Source organism: Petromyzon marinus, chromosome 61 (genome assembly GCF_048934315.1).
Source record: "Petromyzon marinus isolate PM22_M1 ecotype Great Lakes invasive population chromosome 61, UKy_Petmar_22M1.pri1.0, whole genome shotgun sequence".
Classification (NCBI taxonomy): domain Eukaryota; kingdom Metazoa; phylum Chordata; class Hyperoartia; order Petromyzontiformes; family Petromyzontidae; genus Petromyzon; species Petromyzon marinus.
The window spans coordinates 11449338-11475260 of NC_133727.1; the positions used below are offsets into that span (position 1 = coordinate 11449338).

Below are 25923 nucleotides of genomic sequence, written 5' to 3' on the forward strand. Positions count from 1 at the left end.
AACAAAAACGCGAAGGCCGCCTACATATATACCAACACGCCCGCGCCACGCCGCCCAAGCGTTGCGGCTCCCACCGGTCAGGACCTTCAACGGCGGCGTCGTTAAAGGCAACGGGCGGAGTTGAGCGGAGTGCCCTGGTGAGTAGATGCGGAGCCGATAACGGCGCGCCGTGGACTTGAATCTGCGATGGTTTGGCGACGGCCTCGCGCACTTGGGTTGCGGTTGCAGAGGTGGCCGTTGCGATCTCCCGGGCGAACCTACGAACTCAACTGTTGGGACCTTTTTGCCAATATCAAAGTATTAAAAAAATATTCCTTGCAAAAGGTATATATTTGGTGTTTGAACATCTTAACCCGTATTTTATTGCCAGAAAGGGTAAAACCTATTTTTTTACTAAATTATTTTTTTTATTTACCAAATAAGGCCCACTGAACAATACAGCTCTTATTTCAGAAGCCAAGTGGCCACAAATGATAGCCCAACGAAGTGGATTATCACGTGAAAATGTATAGCAGCCCAATACTCTAAACGCACATTAATTAAAAATGTAGGGGGAAAACCCCAAAAGACTTGGAGAAAATCCACCCGACCACGGGGAGTGAGATACGCAAACTCCAAATATGCATCAGCCGTCAGGGTTGGGATCGAACCAACGACCTTCTGTATGCCAGGCGAAGCAGTCAACATCTCGCCACCGCGGCACGCAAATATAATGGGTTCACCACAATTGATTGCCAAGTCGGGTGTGGTGGGGTAAACTGTGGGTACCCCCCAGCCCACCTCCTTCAAGATGTATAGCCACCATGGAAGAGTAGGCCAAATACCCTCTGGATGGCGCTCTTTAGAGGTAATTTAAGTCGAGGGCCTTCCGCCAATAGTGCTGTAAAGCACGCAATTGCGGGGCTGCGACTTTATTTTTTAAATGTAATTCGATGGTTGCGTGGCCAAGCTTTGGATCAGTGAGCTCCTCCATTTCGTCAATTTGCAAGGAGCTGGGAATTTTACGTCTGCGCCGAAGCACTACGGGCGACTGCATTACTCTGCGACTGCAGGGTGATGCATCTCAGACGATCGCTGAAGAGAAACGCTTCCGACGTTACTCGACGCACATACGGTATATTCGTAGCCACACCAGATGGTACACCTTATAGTGTTCTGCAAAGATTGTTCATCGCATGTCAAACGTTTTTTATTCTTTTAATTGGCGGAGCTGGAATTTAGCCAAAGTATGTGGACGCCTTTCTTTTCTGACTTATAGTGTTTGTTGCAGTCATTGGCTATCCAAGGCTGAGTCCATCAACTCACTGGTGTAGCAAAGAACATGTGGACTAATACAAATTCTGGTAGGGCTTGGAAAATTTCGCGGTGGCGAAATGTTAACTTCCTCACCTAGTTTACAGGAATACATGGGTTCAATCCCGTACCTGACGCCTGCTGTATATTTGGAGTTTGCGTGTTTCTCTCCCTGTGTTCGCGTGGATTTGTCTCCGGGTCCTCCAGTTTTCCCCTCTACTTTTAGAATCGACGTCACGCGTTTAGAGTATATGGCTGCTGTACATTTCCACGCGATAAGCCACTTCGTTGGGTTATCATTTGGGGCCTGGTCGCTTCTAAAAAAGAGCTATACAGCTCAGTGGGCCTTACCGGGCAAAATAAAATAAAAATGTTTAGTTTTAGTTTATAATCCATACAGATGGAGTCAAGGCTACACTTGAAACCATAAACATTGGGAAAATGAAATGTTAGATTTTATATATCCAAAAATGTTGAGGCTACTTTTCTTTTAGTACCTTGTCTGTAAGCACAGGTTTACAAACGCCTGCGCCTGGATGTTTTGTCGGGTGATGAATCCCAAAAGCGACGTCGTATTTTGTCAAATTGAATCTCCCAATGTATTTTCGAGGAGTGTGACACCAAAGCCAATGCAGAGCGGGCGGAGGTTAATCGCGAAGGCCATCACCAGCGTCCCCCCACGCTCCCAGCGAGCGTTCGGGCGGCACTCACCTCAGTCGGCGGTGCGGAGCCAGTGGTGTGAATTCCACATTCCTATGACGGGACCGGTTTGGCCATAGGTGATTCCGAACAGAGTGGTACCTACTTTATCATAACCCTTAGAAATGCCAATTGAGGGGCCGAATCAACGCCGCGACCGCCTCTTAGAATTACCTCATCTGAATGGCACGCGTGCAGAGCGCGTTGTCTTTGCAGTGAACGCACGCTTAATTAGGCCGGACGGTAGTGACTATGCCTCCGGCACTGTGGAGGCGAGGGTTGGTGGTTTGCGCAGCTGTTGCGAAACCTCCCATGGGCATCGAGGAGGAGCCCGTACCCGGGCTCGCCAGGAGAAGGCTGTACGACAGATGTGGACTCCACCTGTTTATTTGTACAGGATCGAGTGTTGCCCCCTCGCCCAGACACGCATTAATTGGCCGCTAACACCTTAATATATAGAGGACTGCAGATCTTGGAGGGGATGGGATTTGGTGTCATCTCAACGCCTGGCTGCAGCCTTCCCGCTCGCCTGTGGTTCCTCCTCGCGTCTGTCTAAGTAGTCGTCTCCCATCGAGAGTGAGCGAATTAATATAACGTGCAAATTACGAGTCGATAGTGCGTCATGACGCTTTATATTATTGCACTTGTTGTGCTTCTCCCCAGCACATCTGATGAGCACGGTTGGCTAGCACGACGGAAAAAAAAAGCTCAACGCACATACGCACATTGTTTTATGCAGCTACTGTGACGCACGCTGGCAAGAGTCGTTGTGAATTATAATGTACACGTTACACGTAAGTGGGAAGTTGGGCCAAAACAAAGATCGATTGAAATAAATATTTAAAGAGGAGATATCTGGTTTTAGTCCGTTGATGCACAGATAGCAAGGAGAGGGGGGGGGGGGGGTCGTGCGGGTGGGGGCTTCCCAGGCTTTGGGAGCTGCACAGCAGAGGAAGAAACCCCTTACGAGGCATCTGATAGGAGGCTGAGATCGGGGAAACACAGTCACAACTGTTGTCGCTTCGGAACAAAAATCCCAGGCTTTTACAAATAGTATTTGCAGGTTATTATAATTTTAAAATAAAGGCTTGGAAGGGTGGTGTAGCGGTTCTCACGCTCCGTTTTCAAATCAGGCGCCTCAGTTCAATTCCCAGCCATGGTTAACATCAGTGGCGAGTGATAACTGAGTCCTCTACTCACCAAACCGCAATTATCAGCACGGTGAAGTATGGTCAAACAACCCCCCATGGCCAAAGTGGCATGGAAAAACCCTCATCCATCAGTTGATTGCCGTAGGACTAAAACATTTTTAGTAAGTTTTAATCGCGAAATTAATTAAAAAAACCTGTACGTGTAAAATTACAAATGATGATGCTGTTGCTTGACTTTATCAAACAGGGGAGTTGAAGGTCAACGGGAAAGTGACACCTCTGACATGTCGCACGCCACGGTAAGACGTTCACGAAGTCATCACGGGCAACGCCACTGCCACCGTCACGGCTTCCCATCTCTCCATTCCTTCCACCAAATCACCGAGTCGTTGAGTGCTCTCCCCTTGCAGTAACCACACCGTCTGGATATACGTATGTGCATACGCTATGTATGATTAACTTCTTTCGCACCGTACGTGGCCAGCTGTGCTAATCAAAGGTCTGGCTTGTAGATCTCTCTATCGATCGCGGACCTCTGGATGCCAGTACATGGCCTGCCTCGGTTACGTGCCATCCTTCCTCCTGTAAACGCCTCGTCCCAACCACCACCACCACCCATTACATACGAATCAGCGGCTTGGCAAAATCTACATGCATCACGGTGGCTGGTAAATGTTAACTACCTCACCCGGTATACAGGAGGGCGTGGGTTCGATCCCGACCCTCGTTTAGCCGGTGCATTCAGGGTCACTTAAGTCATAAGCACGATGTCGCAGGAGAAGCAATGCCTGCGAAATTAAAGCATTGCAGTGAATACCTAACATTTATCATCAAAGAACATGGAATGAGGAAGTCCCGGAAAGAAAACGATGCAAGGCTTCTAATTCAGGAAATTGAAATAATTCAGACATGCAACCAGGATGAATGGTGGCCGGCAACAATGGAGGGGCGTCGCGGTGGCGAGGTGTTATCTCTCTTGCCTGGCATGGAGGAGGTCGTGGGTTCGATCCTGACCCTGACGATGCCTGCTGTATATTTGGAGTTTGCGTGTCTATCTCCCCGTAGTTGTGTGGATTTTTGTCTGGGTCCTCCGGGTTTTCCCTCCACATTTAGAATCAACATGCGTTTAGAGTATTTGGCTGCTGTAAATTTGCACGTGAAAAGCCGCTTCATTGGACTATCATTTGTGGCCAGGTCGCTTTTAAAAAATAATACCTATACAGCTCAGTGGGGCTTACCTGGTAAAAATTTAAATAGTTAAGTTTTTTCCAGGAACCTACTTTTGATTTGTTATTTTCATTCTCTTAATTTCATCAAACCTTTCCATCACAGAGCCCAGAATTTGATTAGACAAATTCTGCTCGATAATATCGGGTCTGGAAAGCCAATCAATTGGATGAACTTCATAGATTTCTATTCACACGTGGAATCAGAACTGGATTCTGCTTGCGTTCACTTTCGGCCATTGTTTGTGGGTGCAATTCAAATGAAAATCTGTGGGTAATACCCAGCATTCCCCACCCAATTATGGCTGAAATTGGCAAACAAAAGGTAATTTTAAAACGTTCGTCCCATGGCCAATCAAACCAACATTTGCAATCTCACATCTTGAATAAACCAACTGTATATTCTAAAATGTTGTATTTAGTAGAACGCCTGGTATGTATGTATGTTGAGCTTCTTTCGCACCGTAACATCGGAAGGAAGAGCGTTTGAGACAGCCGCAGAAGCGCGCCCGAAAGTGCTCGATGCGGTGACCGTCTTTGTTCGACGGTTATCCAAAATCCGCTACTGCGAGGATGACCGGAGTTCACGTGATGGTTTTTGCTCCATGATGAGATCAGCAAAGCATTGTGGTTTATTTGCGGCGAGCGCTTTGTGTGCAATGAGTACGTCCTCATAATATATAAATTCGCCAAAATAATGTATTCGTTTGGCAACTGCCCCTGGACTGGTCGTCGCATTGCGCCAGTAACCCTCTTTCCTCCCCGTGGCTTGCCACCACGGTCACACGGGAACACCGGGGATCTGAGTTTAATTCCCGGCCGTGGTCAATGTCAGCGGTAAGCCACACGTGAACCTGTCCCGAGGCCCGACCTCGCCAACACTGACCAGCGCAGCGAAGTGAGATCAAGGCTACCGCTAGACGTGACGCGCGGTGAAATGACTAAGAGCTGCGAATTATAATCAATTTGTTCTGCCACCGCAAGCCGGAACTCTCACGGCGACCACTTCGAATCACAAATTAGGCGAATGTTTATGGGTTTTGTTTTAAAATGCATGTCGTGGGGGAAGATTAATGATTCGAGATTCGGTCCAAAGGAAGCTGGTATAAAAGGTCACGGCATGGCTCATGCAGACAAATTAGATTCTCGGCGATGTCGCCGTGAATGGCTCAGTTGATTACGTTACGCAATCTGATTATGAGCGTGCCCTGGCCACGCCTGAAATAACCAAAAAGCACGTTTGCTTGCAATGTGATTTGGCCAGCTCGGCCGGCCCTGCACAAGTGTACATCATAGGCATTAAACTAGATTTAGCACAAAGATATTTGCATGACGTCTAAATATAACCTCGCAGACACCGTGACAGCAATGCATCACGTAAAATATTTTTGGGGGGAAATGTAAATTTTCAACAGATTTGTTTTCTGGGCATTTACATTTTTAGCCAGTACTTCTTAACCTTTACTGCAGCCTTGCACCGCTTTTTTTCTCAATCGTAAATATATATACACATAATGTTAATAAATAAATAGGTTCGAAGAAACAAAGTAGTTGTTACTCTTTGGTACTGCAGCCCTCTTGCCCACTTCAGCAATTGTTTCTTGCTGTGGTTGTCCCACCTGATGACGGACGCATGTGTTGCGCCCGAAACGTCGTGATTTAATTTATTTCATACCTACGTGACTTTACCGAAAGAACCAAAGAGTATGGATCCCTGCAATCACGAAAACTTCAAATCTAAAGTAGTTGTTACTTACGTGCCCGTGCTTAATCTGTGTTTTTCATTATTTAACTTCTAAAACAATCTGGCCATGTCTCGCACCCCAGAGAGGGCATCTCACACCCCCCAGGGGGTGCGTGCACACCAAGTTGAAAAGAACCACTGCTCTAAGCTATCATGCTCACACACTGCTGCCATGGTGTAATGGGGCGGTTGATCAAATTGGGGCACGTTTTTTAAATCCACCCGCCTCCCTGCCACCACGGATAGTCCATCATCGGCACAGGTCGCGTGATGTAACCCCTTCCACGTGTGTGTGTATTTGCGGTTCATTCTCTGGACCCACTCTCTCTGGTCCTCGGTTTAAAAAAAAAAACATCGGGCAGTTTACCAGCATTGGTTCGACCAACCAAAGTCTGCCCTCAGCTTGATGAGACACAGAACGTTGAAGCCGGTCTGAACTTTTCTTTCATTTGAACCAATCTTTTTTAATTGTGCACTCCCAGAGGGCCGTGTGGCTTGATGGGATGCGTAAAGTAAAACAAATGTTGTATTGTTTCTATGGAGGGATGGGAAGAAGGCGTATTGTCTGCTTATTTTGTTTCGCAAACCCCTTTCGCCAGCAGGCTGTGAAATACGCGTGGCTTCAGGGCCTACTGCTGACTTCAGCATCACTGGCAGTGTCTCTGGCGCCGCCCGATCGACTGATAGCAGCTGCTCAGTCTGGCATTGCACGAGGGCGTTCCTCCGGTTCTGGTGAGTATCAGCGAGCCCGGAGACTGGGGCAGGGAGTTGTACGAAAGAGAGCGGGGAAGCTTAACTTCACGTCGGGCGATTGTCAAGGACGTGTGTTCAGAGCCCCCCTTTGTAATTGTCCATGGGCGTAGAATAATATGGATACATTTGACACGTGGTCTGCAGCAGTTATCGTGACGTTATTATACTTTTCGATTTAAAGCTTTCGTGACTTCAAGGATTCATCTTCTTTGGTTCTTTCGGTAAAGTCACGTAGAATGAGAATAAAATAATAAATTGATAAAATAAAATAACACAATAATATTCTCACGACATTTCGGCCACAACACAAGCGGCCTTCATCAGGTGAAGGGGACGAGACTGTTATTATACTTGCTTGGCCAGGAAACCTGCGTGTGGAGCATTTGGCTGCTGTAAATTTCGACATGATAAATTATATCACGTGTGTGGCCAGGTTGCTTCTGAGAAAGAGCTGGAAAGCTCAGTTGGCTTTACCTGGTTTCAAAGGAGTTGGGGTGATAATGTGTGATCCCAATTAAGTAATTTGCAGACATTGTTTTAAGCATCGGGATGTTTGGGAGAAAACCCATGCAGAACAGGGGGAGCAACTTACAAACGCCACACAGTGCCCGAGTCGGGAATCGAACCCAGGGCCTCATTGATGTGAGCCATAGGTGTGGCACGCTGCCATGGTGTGTTTTCCCTTGCCTTTGATTGGCTCCTACCTCAGCCCAAAACCAGGTTTGTGTTCTTGCGACGATTATTTTTTTATGGACCGCCCACGTCTTTTAAACACAAGACTAAGACCCCCCGTATAGCCTAACATACTTTTGGGGCAAGTGCTGTTAGCGAGTGGCACCTATGAATGCCGCGACCTATGAAGGCCAGCACCACACCCAGCCGCCTTTGTTTCCTTAGTGGCGATGTTTACACACCACACACCAGGTACTCATTTGAGTCAACCTACGGGACGCCCAGGAATGGTTTAGATAATCGTCACTGTTGATGGCCATGAGCTGGATTCGAACTCGGTTCGCCGGGTTCGAAGTGCATCACGCTACCCGAAGCACTACCGCTCCCGACAACAAAGGTCCCCCGTATAGACAGAACTGACTGTTGGTGCAAGTGCTGTTAGCAAGTAGCACCTAAGATGGCCGGCACTGTAGCGCACGACGGGGGGGGGGGGTGGCCAATACCACGCCCAGTTGCTGTTGTCTCCCCAGTGGCGATGTTTACAGACCGGACCAGGTACTCATTTGAGGCTGTCGACGATAATCGTCACTGGTGTTGGTCGCGTGCTGGAATCGCAACTCGAGTTGTTGAGTTCGTAGCACAGCGCGCCAACCGCTGCACCATCACTCCCCACACACAACAAAGACTAAGATCCCCCGTATAGCCTGAACGCACTCGCACACTCACAACTATAGATGTGTATTTAAATAAGCATGCCCGCGCATTCACAAGCAATACACATATACAATTTACTTGACTTACCATGTACTCACCGGTCACCAAACCCTGACCAATTACTCACCAGACAGACTCACCACTGAACAAAGGCTCACCGTTCAACTGACCCCACTCACCCGTTCCTCAGCAGATAATCACCATTGAATTTACATGACTCACCGTGCATTCACTGCTCATATAACCCTCACCACTCACGTGATGCCTCAGAGACATTCATTGCTCGGCAGGCACTCCACAGCTAACCAGACACTCACCAGACAAATCTCACATTCTCCACGCATGGTGAGTTTATCACATGTAGTGCACACGGGAGAGACAACGATGTTGATTTTGATCACTCATTTCTCAATTTTAGGTTGTTTACTCCTGGCAAGTGACATTGGAAAACATGGCTCAGACAATAATCCCACGGAGTCCTCTTCGCCAAGGCCCCTCAGTCAACATCTACCGGAAGGCCGCGAGAAACGCTCAACAGAGTCCATCGGCCAAGGTTTCCTTGGTGACCAGAAGCAGACTTCATCGGAAGCCATCCGACAAGAATCACCGGGAAATGGCAAAGCGCCACTTCTGGGGTTAGAGAGCAACGACCCACAGAATGTATCGGCCGACAAACCAAAAAATGTACCCACTGCCCATCAGCCACGGTTAGTGGGCCGTTTGGGCCACGATGACGAGCAACAGTCACCTGGGGCCAGGTGCCGGAATTGTCGAGGCGGCGGAAGACCTGGCTCGAGACGCATGAGGAGGAAGAGCGGCAATGCCTTTGGGAATGGGAATGGGAAAGGGCAAGGGCAAGGGAATGTGGGTAACGATGGACAAATCAACGTTCAAGGATCAAACGGTAGTCGGAATTCAACAACCAATGACCAGTGGTGGAGCACAGCGGGCGAAGGTTGGACCCTGTCAGGTGAGTAACATTACCAAAGTTTCGACGCAGGTTCAAAGCGCGGTCGTGTTCTCTCAGTCTGCCCATTTGGGTTTCTCTGTCTGCCTGTAACGCCTCAGGATGATGGTCCAATAAACATGACACTGTGGTACGAAGTTGCGTTGCTCTTCGGGAGATAAGCATTACAGAATCCATCCGTACGCGTGATTTTTCTTCCCTTGTTTGTTAACGTGTCTCGGTTTCGACCCGCGCAGTCAGTGCACTCGCGTGCATTTTGCACGCCAGCTAAATAAGTCATGACGCCACATGTTTTACTCGATCAGAACGTAGCGATGTAGATGAGACCCACATTGAGAGTCATGATCTCCATTACTGGGGGAGAGACGTGGGAAGGCAGCTGTCCCGATGCAGCAAGCTTTGGCCTTGCACTTGGACATTAGCTTGCAAGTATGGGTGATGTTACAAAGTATTTTTTTTCCCCAATTAAGTGATTTTGATTATTCAAAGCCAGGTTCTCAGCGGTGCTAGCTCAGCACTCTGACATCTGAACGCCATGACTACCTCAATTTAATGGTTTGTTAACCCTTTGGCATTTCGATGACGTACGTGTACATCATCAGTTTTCCTTTCTATTAGAAAGAAAAACTTCATCGATTCGTCTTCTGACTTGAAGACGAACCAAGGGTCCTACAAGGCCACGAGGGACTCTCGATTAGATTCTCGATTTTCCGTGCCAATGATGGGGAGGACGGCTGCGGATAATAAAAAATCGCAGATAATAAAAAAACATAACCATTTTCTGTGGATCTCTATGCCAGAAATCACTATAGGTATAAATTATATTTAAGTTAACAAAATGTTGTTTGTTAATGAACAAAACAAACATTTGTAGTAAAGAATGTATTGATCTTGTTGTGTTACAAAAGTCCATACAAAAAACGCATTCACTTAAAGAGGTTTGAAAAATCCTGATTTAAAGTAAAACAAACACTACGCTTCTGTTTCTTTGCCATCGCACAGTTTCGTAAATTAAAACTCACAAGATAAATGATCGGATAACTGGTGAAGGACAACTAAACACAAAAAGCAGTGTCCCCACCGCTACTGAAAGTCACGGTGTCTATAAACGTCCTCTTCGATCGCAACAGAGTGCTTTGAAGCAGACTTCATGAACTCACCAGCCAACTCCATAGAGCAGACAGACCATTCGTCTCTATATAGAAACTGCCCCATTGCAGAGTTTGCTGAACACTACGCGTCTGCGATGCTAGGCAGAGGCAAGGCTCAAAAACAAACATCGGGCCCCCAAGTCGCTGAAGGCCGCCCCCCAGATTCATACGGTGAAGAAAATATAGCTGATCCTAATTATAATTATTTTCAACTGAATTTTTATTTAAAGCTTTCGTGACTGCAGGGATTCATATTCTTGGTTATTTCGGTAAAGTCACGTGACTTTACCGAAAGAACCAAGAATATATTTTCAACTGGTCATTCTAAGAAGATTCTTTAAAATAACTTCGATTGTAATTAATTAATTAAAACACGCTTACTTTTGCACACAACTGGTCGTGTTATTAAGTTTACGTAGTACGTCCAGCACAGGTAAAGTGTTTTGTGGTCATGTGACGTACCAAATTAATTGTTGTTTAGTTCGTTTGGAACATCGCGTCGTCGTTCGTGCAAAATTGCATCTCTCGCAGTCGCCGAGGAACCGCAGACACGTGGGAGGGCAGCAGCCAGGTGGTGAGGAGCCGGCATTACCAACAGTTGCCCAAAGCTCCGCGGTCCCCTACAAATTAAGGCGTTATCGGCCAGTAAATGAGTGTTTGCACGTGGGCAGGAAACCGGAGCGCCCGGAGAAAACCCGCCGCGCGAAGGGGCAATGCTCCAGGGCATGGCATCTCCCTGACGCCCACGGGAAGGGAGTTTTGCAACTTATCTGTGTGATCCACCAACCCTCGCTGCTGCCTCCACGGCACTGGCACACAGGGCAGCCATGTGCAGCAGAAGCAGTGTAGCCACCACCACCGCCACCGCCCGGCAATGACCCTGGCACCGTTTCCGCTCCTGCCGATCATAACACCATCCACACCTCCGATTAGCACGGTTGTCTACGTATGGGGTGAAAGAAGTTCTAGATACATACATAGACGGCGTGGTTGCTGCAAGAGGAAAGCACTCAACAACTCCGTGATTTGGTGGAAGGAATGGAGAGATGGGAAGCTGTGACATTGTCAGTGGCATTGCCCGTGGTGACTTCGTGAACATCTTACCCTGGTGTGCGATATGTCGATTATAACACCATCCACACCTCTAATGAGCACGGTTGGCTATGTACGGTGCGAAAAAGGTTCAACGTACATGCAGTACGTACGTACGTCCAGCCCTAACAACGCGACCGTTTGCTCCATTTCATCTTTCTCAGATTGCTTGATTTCCGTTGGACTCCAGTCGGGGTTTATTCCAGATTCGGCCTTCACGGCCACTTCAGAAGATTCGGCAGCAGGGCTCGGGGCGACATCGGCGAGGCTGAACAACGCTGCGGGGAGCTGGAGTCCCCGGCACGACCGGACCGGCGAGTACCTACAGGTCGACCTTGGCGTGTCGTTTCCCATCAGTGGCTTGGTCCTGCAGGGTGCGCCCGGTAACAACACGTGGGTCACGGATTTCCAGGTGGTTGTCTTGAGGGCAGATGGAAAAGAATGGAAGCCTCTTGACGCCAAAGGTGAAAATCAGGTAATGGACAGTTGGTGCTGCTTGCCGATGAGAGGGGCGAGAATGAACGGCTTTGTCAGAATATGCTTGTGATATTTTGTTTTGCGCAATTGTTATGTCGATTGTGCGATTGGTGTCGTGGCACGAGACTAAGAATCCATTTCAGAATCAGAATATTTTAGGCTGGAGGTATCCGATGAGCCATGAGGCTCTTCTTAACCTCACATGGCAGTGCTACAACCCTTTGTGTTCCAGACCGGGCCAATGGGATGTGGATACCGCAGAGCTACCGCTGATATCACTTCACTTGACCTCTGGTTTGCACATTACAGGGCAATCAATCCATCAAACTATATTTTACGTGCTAATATCGCATCAGTGCACATTTCAGCAGAACAGGAATGGTACAGGAGCGGCACTTAACCTCCAACCCATGCTGATATATCATTCTCAAGATCTAAAATTTAGTCAAATGAAGTATCCTCAATTTGACCAAACAAAGTAGGGCACCAAAGGGAATGGGTTTTTTTGCAGTCATTGGTGACGGTGCTCAGACCATCGACTCACTGCAACTGAGAGATCCCGGTTTAACCACAGACGGCTGCCATGATGTGTGAGGACTAAATGTACAATGCTCTCGGCCTTGTCCAGACCATGAGCTCAAAAGAGCTGTACCGTGTGGTCATGTTATTTTTAATTATTTATCATTTAGACCACCAACTAAGAGAGAGGACACCCTGCCGCGTTGTTATTTCTCTTTCTATTCCAGCCCGCACACATCTCACAGTCGTGATGGAGGTTCCTCATTGTTGACACAGCGGATTGGATTGGAATGACAAGCAGAGACTGACAAAGCATTTTCCCGCCGTGATATCATTGTACCCACCGCCTCCCACGCCTGTAGGTTTTTGCCGGGAATGTTGACGGGACGACGGAGCGGAGTCTGCTCTTCAACACGACCGTGCCGGCCTCCGGCATACGAGTCATGCCAGTGGCGTGGCACGGTCGGATTTCCCTGCGGCTGGAACTTCTCGCGTGCTCAAAGGCGCTGAAAACGCCCGAGATAGATTATGATCCGACGAGCGTGAACGGCAAGGTCAAAATTACCGTCGCCAACTTGCCGGGTGGTCCCGTCTGTTTCCGATGGGACATGGGAAACGGAGAAAACCTGATCCTAGGGCCCATGTTTTGCAAGGACGGTTGCCCATCGTGTCAATACGTAACGCTGGACTACAAGTCCGGCTCTTTCCAGTTCACCTACAAGCAAATGCGGATGTTCACTGCCACGGTTAACGCGACCAACGTAATATCCAGTGCCAGCCAGAGCATGAACGTGACCGTGAACAGATTCGGCTGCAAGCTCGGTGCAGTGACCATTCAGGACGACGCAAAGGCTGCAGATGCGCCCAAGGTCGTGCGCATCACGGACGGCCTCAGCCTGCCGGTGGACGTGCAAAGGAGTTGTGTGGTGTCGGGCATGCGCATGAGTCTCAAGTGGACGGCGCAGCAGATCAATCACACCCGGTCCTACTCTGGGAATTCCAACACGCTCACCATCGTGTTCGCGCCAAACCAGTTCCCTCTGGGCACTTACCAGCTGACGGTCACCGCCATCATTTCCCTCGCCGGTATCCAGAGCGTGAGCGAGCCCGTTTTCCTCAGGTTCGAGGAGCCTCTGCTGGATGTCCAGCTGTCTGGAGGCCACTACAGGTTGGTGGGCGAGGGGAGAGACATCCTGGTGGAGGCGGTGTCAAGTTCAGGAGATGCCGCAGCCGTGAGCGGCGTCGCCTATGACTGGTTCTGCAAGACGAACGCCATGCTCGAATTCGCCATGGCCAACGCCTCGGCCTGTGCCGGGGCGAAGGTCGTTGGGCGCAGAGTCTTTCGGCTGCCGGGGGCCTCCGTCGTGGCGAGCTCCATATTCTACGTGCGGCTCGTGGCGTCGTCGGGCAGCAGAGTGGTGACATCCGAGCAGACGATCAATGTGACCAAAGGGACACCTCTGGAGATCACCATCAGGTGACCGGGGGGGGATGCTCACTCATGCACTTCACGCACTCGACACAGCGAGTGCCGCGACGCGACGATCATCCAACGACAAATCAATCGATGTCTGAAGAAGGATACTTTGCCTGAAACATCGGCCAACTATATATGTTTAACCCCTAGGCTACCACGAATTATGGATGTGGTTGAGGGTTTTTTGATTTGTGCTCAATGCGATATTAGTTTATGTATTAAGTGAGTTTATTTTGCATTGAAATACAGAGGCGGCAGAATGCTTCCACTGTGGTGTTGATGTTCAGTGCGCTGGACTTGCAATCCAGAGGGCGCCGGTTCGATTCCATCTCCTGGCGCTGCAATTGAAATGACGTTGCAAGGTTCTTAGATCTCCCACCACCTGCCCAACCCAGCAGTGTGGTAGGGTCGAGTGTGGGTGTCGCTAAATGAGTCCGTGATAGATGTGCTTTGAACTTATTTCACGCCATACGTGGCCAACCGCACTCATCGGACACACCAAGTTCCCGAGATGCTGTCAATTGCTGACTTTAAAGAAGAATTACAGCAGCTCTCTAACTACCGTGCGATTGTCCTCATTCCTGCGTTTCTGTGTGTGTGCATGCATAGATGTTTGGAAAACTGCAACGAGAAGATTGATCCAACGTCGACGTTCTATGCGGTGGCCCAGTGCTCCAACTGCACCAGAGGTGAAGACATCTCCTACTCGTGGTCACTGAGGCAGTTCAACACGGACACCACGGCGTACGACATTGACCAGGGCTCCCTTGTTCGACAAAGTGGTAGGAGACTTTATCCTTCGGGTGTTTATATTTTCCTCCACGGCATTACTGTGTATCATGTTATTATTATTATTTGACTTCTCCAATACATCTATGGGACTGTTTTGCCAGTCTTAAAAATTATTTCAAAAATAAGAATAGGTTTTACCCTTTCTGGCAATAAAACAGGCAGTGTTCAGATGTTCAAGAATCTAATAGATACCTTTTGCAAGGCGTAAAGTGTATTAACCACACATACTTGTGGCAAAACACGTAAACAAACATGGTCTTGTAATAATGTATGGGAGCATTGTCTTTGAAAGTTATTGGCTTACACCAGAGACAGCAGCCTTCTTTATGGCCTAGTCTCATCAGTGTCAGACCAGAGAACGCCAAAAGGTGAACAGTACAAAGCCAATTCAAGTATCAGAATACTTATAGCTTGGGTCGATCTTCTGTTTCTTTTCATAATTTATCCAATACAGTAAAGCCTTAATATTTGCGTGGGATAAGTTACTGGAGAACAACGCGAATATTAAATCCTCGAAAATTAACACTTTCAGCTTATGAGGATAATAGGGATTGGGGTCATAAATATAGAGTATGTTTAAACGTAAAAATATAAATTTCATATATATATCAATGAATACATATATTGTTGAACTTCTTTCGCACCGTAAGTAGCCAACCATGCTAATCAGAGGTGCGAGGGGAAGGACAACAAACTAAACACAAAAATCAGTTCTAAATAAATGTGTATTCAATCTAGATGATTTAAAAGTGCAGAGTTCCTTGTGGCTTCCTCATATCAGAAGGAAGAGCGTTCCAGACGGCACGCGTTGGCTTTGTCAAAAGTCTGTGCTGCTGCGAGGATAACCACCGGAATTCGCGTGACAAATATATGTATGGGATAGGAACGGAGAAGCAGAGGGTGCAGGAGAGATAAGAGGGAGGAAGAGGCTGAATCAGAGCCTTAACACGAGGAGGAGCGGCGTCGTTTCTCACAGCGGGTGGCGGCGGAAAGAGGGGAAGGGTTCAGAGTGGGGGTGGCTACGCACAGAAGTCACGTGGTTTACAGGAGGCTTGAGCTTGTTTAGATATAAATATGTCATCAAGTGCTGCTCTGAATATCCTTGGTGAGTACATGATATCTCCTTGCCGAACTCCTCTTTTGAACAGCCTTTTGGTCGTCTTCATAAATGGATTTGATGATGTGCATGCGTGCATGCGATGTACATTGAACGAAGGCCTGGTTTTGTGAGGGCTTCGATGAGTTACTCCATCGGTTTCCACCAAGTTAAATGCCTTTCAGCAGTCTACGGCATTTAGGCATAATGGGCGCAGCGTTTTCAAATTATGTTTTCCTTGCAATAATATGATACCAAGTGTGGGGCTAAAGATAGCAACAATATATAAAACCAACTTGCCCTGGTTGTTGGTTCATCTCTCAATTGACCATCATTAATTTGTCTGCGATCTTCATCGACAGTTTATATATGCTTGTAATAGGAGGATAATGAGCCTCAGCAATTTTACAAATTGGCTTCATCTCCTTTGTTGAATTATAAAGATCGAGGCGTCGTTTTACAATTGAGGCGTTTCGTTTCTGTGCAAACGTTCAGTAATGTTTACACGGGATATTGAATGTGTCTGTAGGTAATGCTTATTCACGCTATAGAAGTACAGCAATAGACTCCACGCGCCACAGTGTGCCGCTCACAAAACAGTGGGCAGGGCACACAGCTCCCATCGTGTCTTGCATCCGTGTCACATGACGGGGTAATGGGATAATCACCGTGTCTTATCGAATTGCATTGCGATAATCACCATGTCATGTCGAATAGTATTGCGATAATCACTTTGTCGCTAATAGTTTTGCGATAATCACCATGTATCAAATAGTATTATGATAATAACCATGTCATATCGAATTGTATTATTATAATAACCATGTCATATCGAATAGTATTGCGATCATCACCATGTCGTATTGAATAGTATTGCGATAATCGCCATGTATCGTATTGTACTGTTATAGCGTGACCACCAAAGTGTTTTACGCAGTGTTCAGAGAGGTGCGACTGTATTCCGATGCTCAATAATATTTAATAATAATTTCATTTTATATAGCGTCATTCATGCAATTGCATCCCACAACGCTGGAAATGAATTCAAACTCCAGATAATTTTATGTTTCATGGATGAATCGATTAATCATTGTGAGTTTTGCGTACGAGATTCGCTTCGAATTGAGACATCCATTGCTTTGCTAAGTGAACACTGATTAAACGACTTGATATATTTGAACTACTTTTGCAGTGCAAGCTTTCACGACCCAATAGTATGACTCATGACTAGTTTCTTTTTGGTTGAGATCATATAGGGTATGATATCAAATGTAACTATAACCATCAGGTTGTCACGTGGGTAAATGTGCCAATTGATTTGGTTTGTCAGAAAAACCAGAGGAGGAATGTTGAAAAGTGAGCAACATTTTGACAATTTTGATTGGACGTCTTGTTCGAGGTTACGCCCAGCATCTTCTAGTGTCAAACAGCAGGTCGGCTCTGCCAGCTTCACATTTCGAACATTTCTCCTCGCGTTTTTTGCTAAAAAAACAAATAAATGTTGTGGGGGGCCGCACGAATTTGCCCATGAACGTGGAACAATTTGAGTCCATTGACTCTGCCGCTGGGTGGTGGAGAGTTATCGTAAGTAAAAAATAAATAAACTAACATTATAACTCCACCGCGATCTAACGCAATAAGAAACCAATCGTGAACAATAATTTTCGACGTCAAATAAATCCGTTTCCCCTCATTTTACGACATCAAGCGAGGAAAGGGCTTCGTTGTTTTAATGCTTCTAACGTTTATTCTTCTTCATCTGTCTATGTATATCTCTGAAGGCATCGGCCTCAAAGTGAACGCGGACAGCTTGGCTGCAGGGGGGCGGTACGAGCTCACGGTCGAGGCTTCAGGGATGAGAGGTCAAATGGGGCAATCGAAGATGTGGACATCAGCAACGCGCCCTCCTTACGGTGGCACCTGCGCTGTTCAACCCACGTCGGGTAAATACAAAAGATCTATTAAACTCTACTCTTTGGTTCTTTCGGTAAAGTCACTTAGATAGAAAATTAATAGAGCACGACGTTTCGATCGCAGCACAAGCGACCGTCTTCAGGCGACCGTTTTCAGCTCACCTGAAGACGGTCGCTTATGTTGCGATCGAAACGTCGTGATCTATTAATTTTCTATCTACGTGACTTTACCGAAAGAACCAAAGAGTATGGATTCCTGCAGTCACGAAAGCTTCAAATCTATTAAACTATTTGTTAAACTTTTTTTTTGCCTACCAAGTAAGGACCCGCTGAGCTATGTGGCTCTTTATTGGATGAGACCTGGCCACGAATGATAGGCTCAACGAAGTGGCTTATCATTTATAGCGGCCAAATACTCTTCATTCATTTTAAGAGGGGGTGGGGGGCACTTTCACCGATAAGACATCATCAGGGTGAGGGCCACCACACATTTGAAACCAGTGGGTTTGTGACAGTACGATGATGACGATGATGACGATGATGATGATGGGGGATATTTTAACTCTTTGCCTATTATCGGGGGGGGGCGCACGTCAGGGGTTTCTCTAAAAGCCCACCAGAGGCCGCCAGTGGCCCGCGGGCCTTGCAATCAAGGACGCTACTCTAAACGCATGACGTTGACTCTAAACTGGAGGGAAAACCCGGAGGACGCGGAGAATTTTTTTAACATGACCACGGGGAGAGAGACACACAAACTCCATATATACAATGCGCATCAGGGTGGGGCTCGAACCCATGATGCCCTGTTTTATCATGTGAGGTAGTTAATATATCGTCACCGTGGCGAAAGCTCTTGATTCCACCACAACTCGCCAAAGCGCGACCTACAAGATCTGCCCTCACAGTGTCCCTACCCTGCGCCCTGGGATCCTCCAATTTCGTCGCAAAAGCAAACAGCCATAGTTTCATATTCTAGCCGTAGTTTCATCGAAAAGTATTTTTGCTGTGCTCTTCACAATCAATCTCAATACACACACAGATCATCCAATCGGGACCAAAAGTCAATTTAGCCATTTCATAAACTGGACCACTATGGTAGTCATAATAATAATGCCCTTTATTAATGAGTCTCAAGTTGCCTTTTTTTCAGGAGGGCACGTCATTAGGATCTTCGGCCATTTCCATCAATTCCATCATTGATTGGACGCCGCTGTCGCGAAATGTTAACGACCTCGCCTCATATGCAGGAGGTCGTGGGTTCAATCCCGACCCTGAATGCGCATGATTTAATCAGATATCAGAAGCTAAGCAGGCTGGAGGCTGGATTGTACTTGCATGGGACAACTGGCTGTGTTACTCACATATACACGGGGTGATGTAGGCTTGAGCTGCGAGGTATGGCCAGGAGATGCCAGTACAGACATTGATATTTTTGGATCAAGAATCAGAATATATATTTATAGTGGAGGAATCCGGTGAGCTATAAAGCTCTTTTTTACAGATGTCCTGTAGGGTCACGGGGTCAGAACGCTACAACAACAAACAGTACAAAAACACGATAGCAGTGCAAAGTACAAGAAAGCTAACCAAATCAGCAACCAAAATAAATAAAACTAAACCATCCTACCAGGTAAAGCCCACTCAGGTATTAACTCATTTTTCAGAAGCCACCTGGTGACAAATGATGGCTTAACAAAGTGGCTTATAATTTGGACATTTATAGCAGCAAGTATAATCTAAGTAATCTCAATGCATGTTTCTAAGTGTGCGGTGCTTGTTTCCCCCCCTTGTATGTGTGGGTTCTCTCTGGGTACCAAAGCATTGCAATGCCCTACCGCGGTCTAGCCAATGGGATCCCCCAAGTGGGCGCTATCCCTGTGCAGCAAACCCCTTCTCACGTACCAAACACTCATTCATGGGTTTGGCCAGACATCCCAGTGGACGCAGGGCCCTGCTGAGAAGGAGAATTAAGAGCCCGTATCATTGTTAAACCAAGTTGCACATCACCCATGTACCGCGTGGCTGTGACCGGACTCAACCGGAACGCACCCAACCTCGTCAGATCGCAAAATCGAGGGAGGGTTGAGCCCGGGTGCTGCTTAGTCGATGCCAGGTTGCAGAAGGTGGCTGCGGCGCTACGTGGTGGACGGCGAGAGGTCGGAGAAGCAAAGTGCATTGTTGTATTGTACTTCTACGCTACCTCGTCCGTGCTGCCACTCGGACCGTCACGGTCAAGTATGGTCGTATAACCCCTACAACCCACGCAATGTGGGAGAAGCTCTGATCCAGCAGTCGGCCGATTGACAAACCAGCTGTAACTGTACTACATACAATCCTATGCCAAATTATGTCAATCCGGAAACATTTATCTCAGACGTTATTCTCACCAGGGCCCCCATACCATGAAGCGCAGTCTCCAACTCTCTTTATCAAGCTCTATTCCTCCAGCCTCGGTCTCTGTTTTCACGCGCGATGTAAAAAGGGGCCACGGCGTTGGTTCACGAGCGCGTCGCGTCGTCGTCGCTGGACATCTGCGAAGAAGAGCTTCGTAGCTCATCGGATTCCTCCGGTACGAAGCGTAAAAGATTCTGATTCTGTCCGCCTTTGTTGAACTAACCACAGCTGCTTGCGCGTGGCCCGATTGTTCCTGCAGGTGTGGCTCTGAGCACTGCGTTCCAGTTCTCGTGCCAGGGCTGGCTCGGCGATGATGCGGCCGCGCCCTCGGACCTGCTCTATCGCGTCGTGGTGCACAGCGGCGAGCGGCAACTTGTCGTTTCTCGCAGCAGCACCCGGGAGAGCGCGGCGCTGATGCTGCCGGCGGGAGAAGCGAGGGGCGGTGCTGGCAGTGGTGGTGGCGCCGGCGATATCCTCCAAGTCTCCGTTTTCGTGTGCAGCCCGATCGGCAGCTGCAGTGAATTCCCCATGGCAATCGAGGTGTCAACGGCGGTTTAACAGCTTGATTGGTCAAATACATTGTAACACTGCTACGACTGCGTAGGAGGTTATCAGCTTGCAGCCTTCAGGATTGGGGGGGTGGCGGGGGGGTCAGGGAAGCGCAGGCTGCAGCATGGGTATCGTGCAGGAGAAATTGCGCGTATGCACCGGGAATGTCCGTGCCACGCTGCCGTGATGAAACACACGCATACACAATTGTGAAACACATGCCGTACTAACACAGAACACACGGATACACAATTGTGAAACACATGCCTTACTAACACAGAACACACGGATACACAATTGTGAAACACATGCCTTACTAACACAGAACACACGGATACACAATTGTGAAACACATGCCTTACTAACACGGAACACACGGATACACAATTGTGAAACACATGCCTTACTAGCACAGAACACACGGATACACAATTGTGAAACACATGCCTTACTAACACAGAACACACGGATACACAATTGTGAAACACATGCCTTACTAACACAGAACACACGGATACACAATTGTGAAACACATGCCTTACTAACACAGAACACATGGATACACAATTGCGAAACGCACTTCCCTGGCGAGATATTAAATACCCCGCTTGGTGTACAGGAGGACGTGTGTTCAATCCCGACCCTGGTGCCTGTATATTTGGCGTTCTCCTCGTGGTTGTGTGGATTTGTATTCACGTCCTCCAGTTTTTCTCCTCCACATTTAGAATCAACGAGCGTTTAGAGTGTTTGGTTTCTATTTATCTCCATAGTATAAGCCACATTGTGGAGCTATCATTCCTGACTGCCAGGTTGCTTCTGAAAAAGAGCTGTACAGCTCAGTGGGCCTTACCTGGTAAAATAAAACATAGTTTAGCTTAAATAAGGGCCACTGTTATGATTAATATTATTATACTAGAAATTAGGTGGCAATGTCTTCTTATCCATCTCTTGAGCGGCTGCTATTGTCCCGAGTATAACACAAGCCGACAGCCAATCCATCAAGACAACCGCAAATTTGTGTGAGCAATAACATCACTCCTCTCTGGAAGATGTTTTTTTTTTCAATGTACTGAAGCAATTTCTAATTATAGATCAGTCTAGCGCTTTCATCATCCGGCATTGACCCAGAACCCTAAGAGTGTCAGTCTCATGTTGGGGACAAACAGAATGACAAATAATTATAATAGTCCTCAATCTGGAGATCAGAGCTTCATTGTGGCTGTGAGAACTGGGAATTAAGTTATTCCTCTAGAGCAGTGGTTCTTAATCTAGGATGCACGCATACCCTGGGGATGCGAGATGCCCTTTCTGGGGATGCGAGACATGGCCAGATTTTTTTAGAAGGCAAATCACCGAAAAACAAATTAAGGGGCCGTCCATAAATGACGTCACGCACCTGGGGGGGGGTGGTCAGACCTTTGTGACGATGTGTTACGAGGGGGGGGGGGTTTCATAAATGTGACGTCACATCAAAATGCGCAACTTTAAATAAATATAGAAAACACGTTCTACTTAATAAAATATACTTTTTAATAAATGTTTTCTCCAACTACATCAGAGTGCAGCGCCACATTAAATACGCACTACAATGACAATAGTTTAAAGCGATTTGAAGCATGTTTTATTTTTTTTTGGGGGGGGGGCAGAGCTTTGTGACGTCATATTTGTGGGGGGGTCTGACTTTTTGTGACGCCGTGTGACGATGGGGGGGGGGGGTAAAAAATAGCGTGACGTCATTTATGGACGGCCCCTAAGCGCGCAGCACGTAATCACAACGTACTTTGTTTCATCAAACCCCTATGTATTTATGAACCAAAGGGGTGCAAGGCTGCAAAAAAATGTTAAGAACCGCTGCTGGAGAACTATAACATTGCGTATTGTTTAACAAACCCCGTCTTAGCCTCACGGATGGTGTTTGGTAAGGCGACCGACGTTCATAGCACATTGTTAAAGGCTGCTGTGGGGCTGCACTCCCTGCATTCACCGGTCCGCACTGACCTAACGTGGCGAAGTATGGCCACATAACCCCCCCCCCCGCCCCCGCACGACGTGGGCCGTGTGTAGAGAGGCCCCCGTCCAGCAGCGGATCGAGAACAATGGCAGAGCGCTGCGTCGCATTCTCTGGGGTGGCGTTTTCCGCGGGGTTGCCCCCATGCCGGTTCGCACGGCACGGCGCCCGACCTTGAGCCGCGCCGCCACGTATCGCGCGGCCCAGCTGAAGAAGCTCGCAGCACTCGGAAGCGAAAAACGTCGGACGTCGTGGCCGAGCGACGCACGCGAGTTGAACTCCCCGCCCGGTCCAAACAACGCACCGGAGAGCCGTAACGCGCAACCGCAACGCGCGCAGATAGCCGGCACATTTCAGTTTCATTTATTAGGTGGGAGCTTGACTACCCGGCTTCGCCCGGGACTTGGATTCACCACGCCCGGCCGCCTTTGTCTCCCCAGTGGCGATGTTCACGCACCACACCAGTTACTCGTTTGAGGTTGAGTCGACCTAGGGGAGGCCCATGGTGTACAGTCTGGAAAGTACCCACATGGCAAATTTCAAGTTTGTTGCATGTCGGGAAGTACGCTAAACATTTTGAACATACGCACATAATCACAAATTTCCCTTATATAGAGAGATAACCCTGTGAGCCATGCGGCTCTTGACTCGGGTGCAGCCGCATCTTACATCGGCACGTGATTGCATCGCGATGCAAATCGCGTGTGCGCACATGCGTGTGATCGCTTTAGGTGGTGGCTCTGCCACTAGAGCGGTAGTGTAGCATCGTTGGCGCCACGCTGCGCTACGAACCCGGCCACTCACGGCCAACACCAGTGACAATTGTCTGAACCGGTCCTGGACCTACTTCCCTAGGTCGACTCAGCCTAAAATGAGAACCTGGTGCGGTGTGTAAACATCGCCACTTAAGGAGAGAAAGGCGGCCGGGCGTGGCGTTTGGCTACCCACCCCCTCGTGTGCCGTTGCCAGCCTTCATCGGCGCTACTCGCTTACAGCACTTACCCCAACAGTCTGTTCAAGGCTATGCGGGGGAATCTTTGTTTTGTGATTGCTTTAGGTGTCAGCGCTGCCGCAAGATCAGCTAGAGGTCACTCTGCGTGAGCTGGTGTCCCCGGGCGGGACTCTAGACACGCTCGTGGCCGATCAGGACGTCCAGAGGACCCTGCAGCTGGTGCGTGTGGCAGGCGTCTCATTGAGTCAGGACGTCTCACCGGGACACAAGCAACAAGTGAGTTAAAAACAGACGGGCAGGCAGATAGACAAACACACACCCCGGCGTATTAAACAGGACAATGGGATAATGTTTTCACGTTTCAAGTCTCGCGTGTGGATGCTACCGCAATGCGATTTGCGGATGCAGAGGTCGCCGTTTCAATTCCGCATCCCGCCCGGTCCGCTCGCCGAGCTGCATTGGCTTCCGTTTGGCGAAGGAACATGCGACGACCACGGAGTGAGAACACGCAAACTCCAAATACACAGGCGTCCAGGGGTCGGGATCGAACCGGCGACCTCCTGCATACAAGGCGAGGGAGATAACATATCCTAACCACCGCAGCACCCTGTAACCGGTAGAGGTGCTCTCTTGTTCTTTGGTTCTTTCGGTAAAGACAAGTAGAATGAGAATAAAATAATAAAATAAGACGATAAAATTCTCACGACGTTTCGGCCACAACACAAGTAGCCTTCATCAGGTGAAAGAACAGAACTGTCGGGGCGACTGTCGTCGTGAGAATTTTATTGTCTTATTTTATTTTATTATTTTATTCTCATTCTACGTGACTTTACCGAAAGAACCAAAGCAGATGAATCCTTGCAGTCACGAAAGCTTTAAATCGAAAGTGCTGTCTTGTGTTTGTGAACGGGCAGTCCGAGCCTGGGTCTACGTGTCTTTATTTTTGCAGATGACATACGCCTTGCTGCAAGTGATCTACAACGCCTCCTCCCAGATCCACACGGCGAACGACGCCGTTGAGGTTTTAAATTCGGTGCACGACTTGACGTCTGACCAGCAGGACCTTGACCTGAACTCACAGGTATGGCGCTTCTCCATTGGCTTGTTCCCTCTCGATTGCGGTTGTGCTATCGGTGTTCACGTCGCCAAGGGAGATGTGCATTTCCGTTCAGGTGTCTGTAACTGGAGGTGCATCACGGAATAGTACGTCAAAGAACTACAGTACGTCTGAATACCTTATGAAATACCCAACGCAGAAGATCCCTGGGTTTGATCATCCACGAAGCTCATGGTCCGCCCTAAACCGCATCCACTGTACAAACCAGCAGCAGATGCAGATACCTCATGCACAACTGGAAAATAAAAAAACCTCTCCAGTGTGCGACTGTGGTCATCCAGAACAGACCGTACAACAATAATAATACTTTAATAATTTTATATAGCATCATTCATGCTAATAGAATCCTATAACCATGCAATGCCCAATCCGCAAATATGAAGGAGACATCACAGTGATTATACACTCCGCTGCTCCTGACGCGGTTATCTGGCCTGACCGCCTGAATGTGAAATTGAAAGTCGTTGATCTGCATCTGCATGAGCCGCACGAAAGAAGAAGTGCATCTGAAGTCCCATCGAGGGGCTTCATTAGCCACACTAGAGGCACGCATTTTAATTGGCCAGCAAAATAGTGTTTGCTCATCGCATATTGATTTTCTTTTTGCTTAGTGTCAGAGATGGGACTCAGTTCCAATAGGTGAAAAACCTGAGTTAATGTAATGGCTTTTTGTGCCGTAATTGGTAAATGGGCTAAGGCAATCATTTTGATGTTAACTACCTCGCCTGCTATACAGGAGGTCGTGGGTTATATCCCGACCCTAATGGCTGTATATTTGGAGTTTGCGTGTTTTCTCCATGGCCATGTGGATTTTTCTTCGAGTCCGCCGGTTTTTCCTTCCACATTTAGACTAAACGTGCATTTAGAGTATTTGGCTCCTATACATTTCCACATGATATGCAACTTCATTGAGATATAATTTGTGGCCACGTCGCTATATAGCTCATTGGGCCATACCTGGTGAAATAAATAAATAATAAATAGCTATACTTGAGAAGCTGGTTTCTAACCACGAGTGGCTGACATCTGGGTTCAAACGTCAAGTGCTCAGCGGTGCTGGCTCAGCGCTCTGACCTCGGAGCCGTCCAGCTATCTCACATCGTCGCTGGTTAAAATGCGTGAATGAGCACCGAATCTCTCGTGAGGCTTCCTATTTTATCCCAAGCC

At 47.9% G+C, this 25923-nt stretch overlaps 1 protein-coding gene across 1 annotated transcript; it reads left to right on the plus strand.

The window, feature by feature from the left end:
• The first annotated feature begins 38 nt into the window (after positions 1 to 38).
• LOC142906091 (uncharacterized) lies at positions 39 to 22061 on the plus strand. Its single transcript, XM_076053560.1, has 9 exons — positions 39 to 137; positions 3391 to 3442; positions 6716 to 6845; positions 8671 to 9222; positions 11627 to 11937; positions 12821 to 13935; positions 14545 to 14717; positions 17605 to 17766; positions 20390 to 22061. The coding sequence occupies exons 2-9, from the start codon at positions 3428 to 3430 to the stop codon at positions 20686 to 20688; spliced, it is 2757 nt and encodes a 918-aa protein (XP_075909675.1). The 5' UTR covers positions 39 to 137; positions 3391 to 3427; the 3' UTR covers positions 20689 to 22061.
• The last annotated feature ends 3862 nt before the right edge of the window (positions 22062 to 25923 follow it).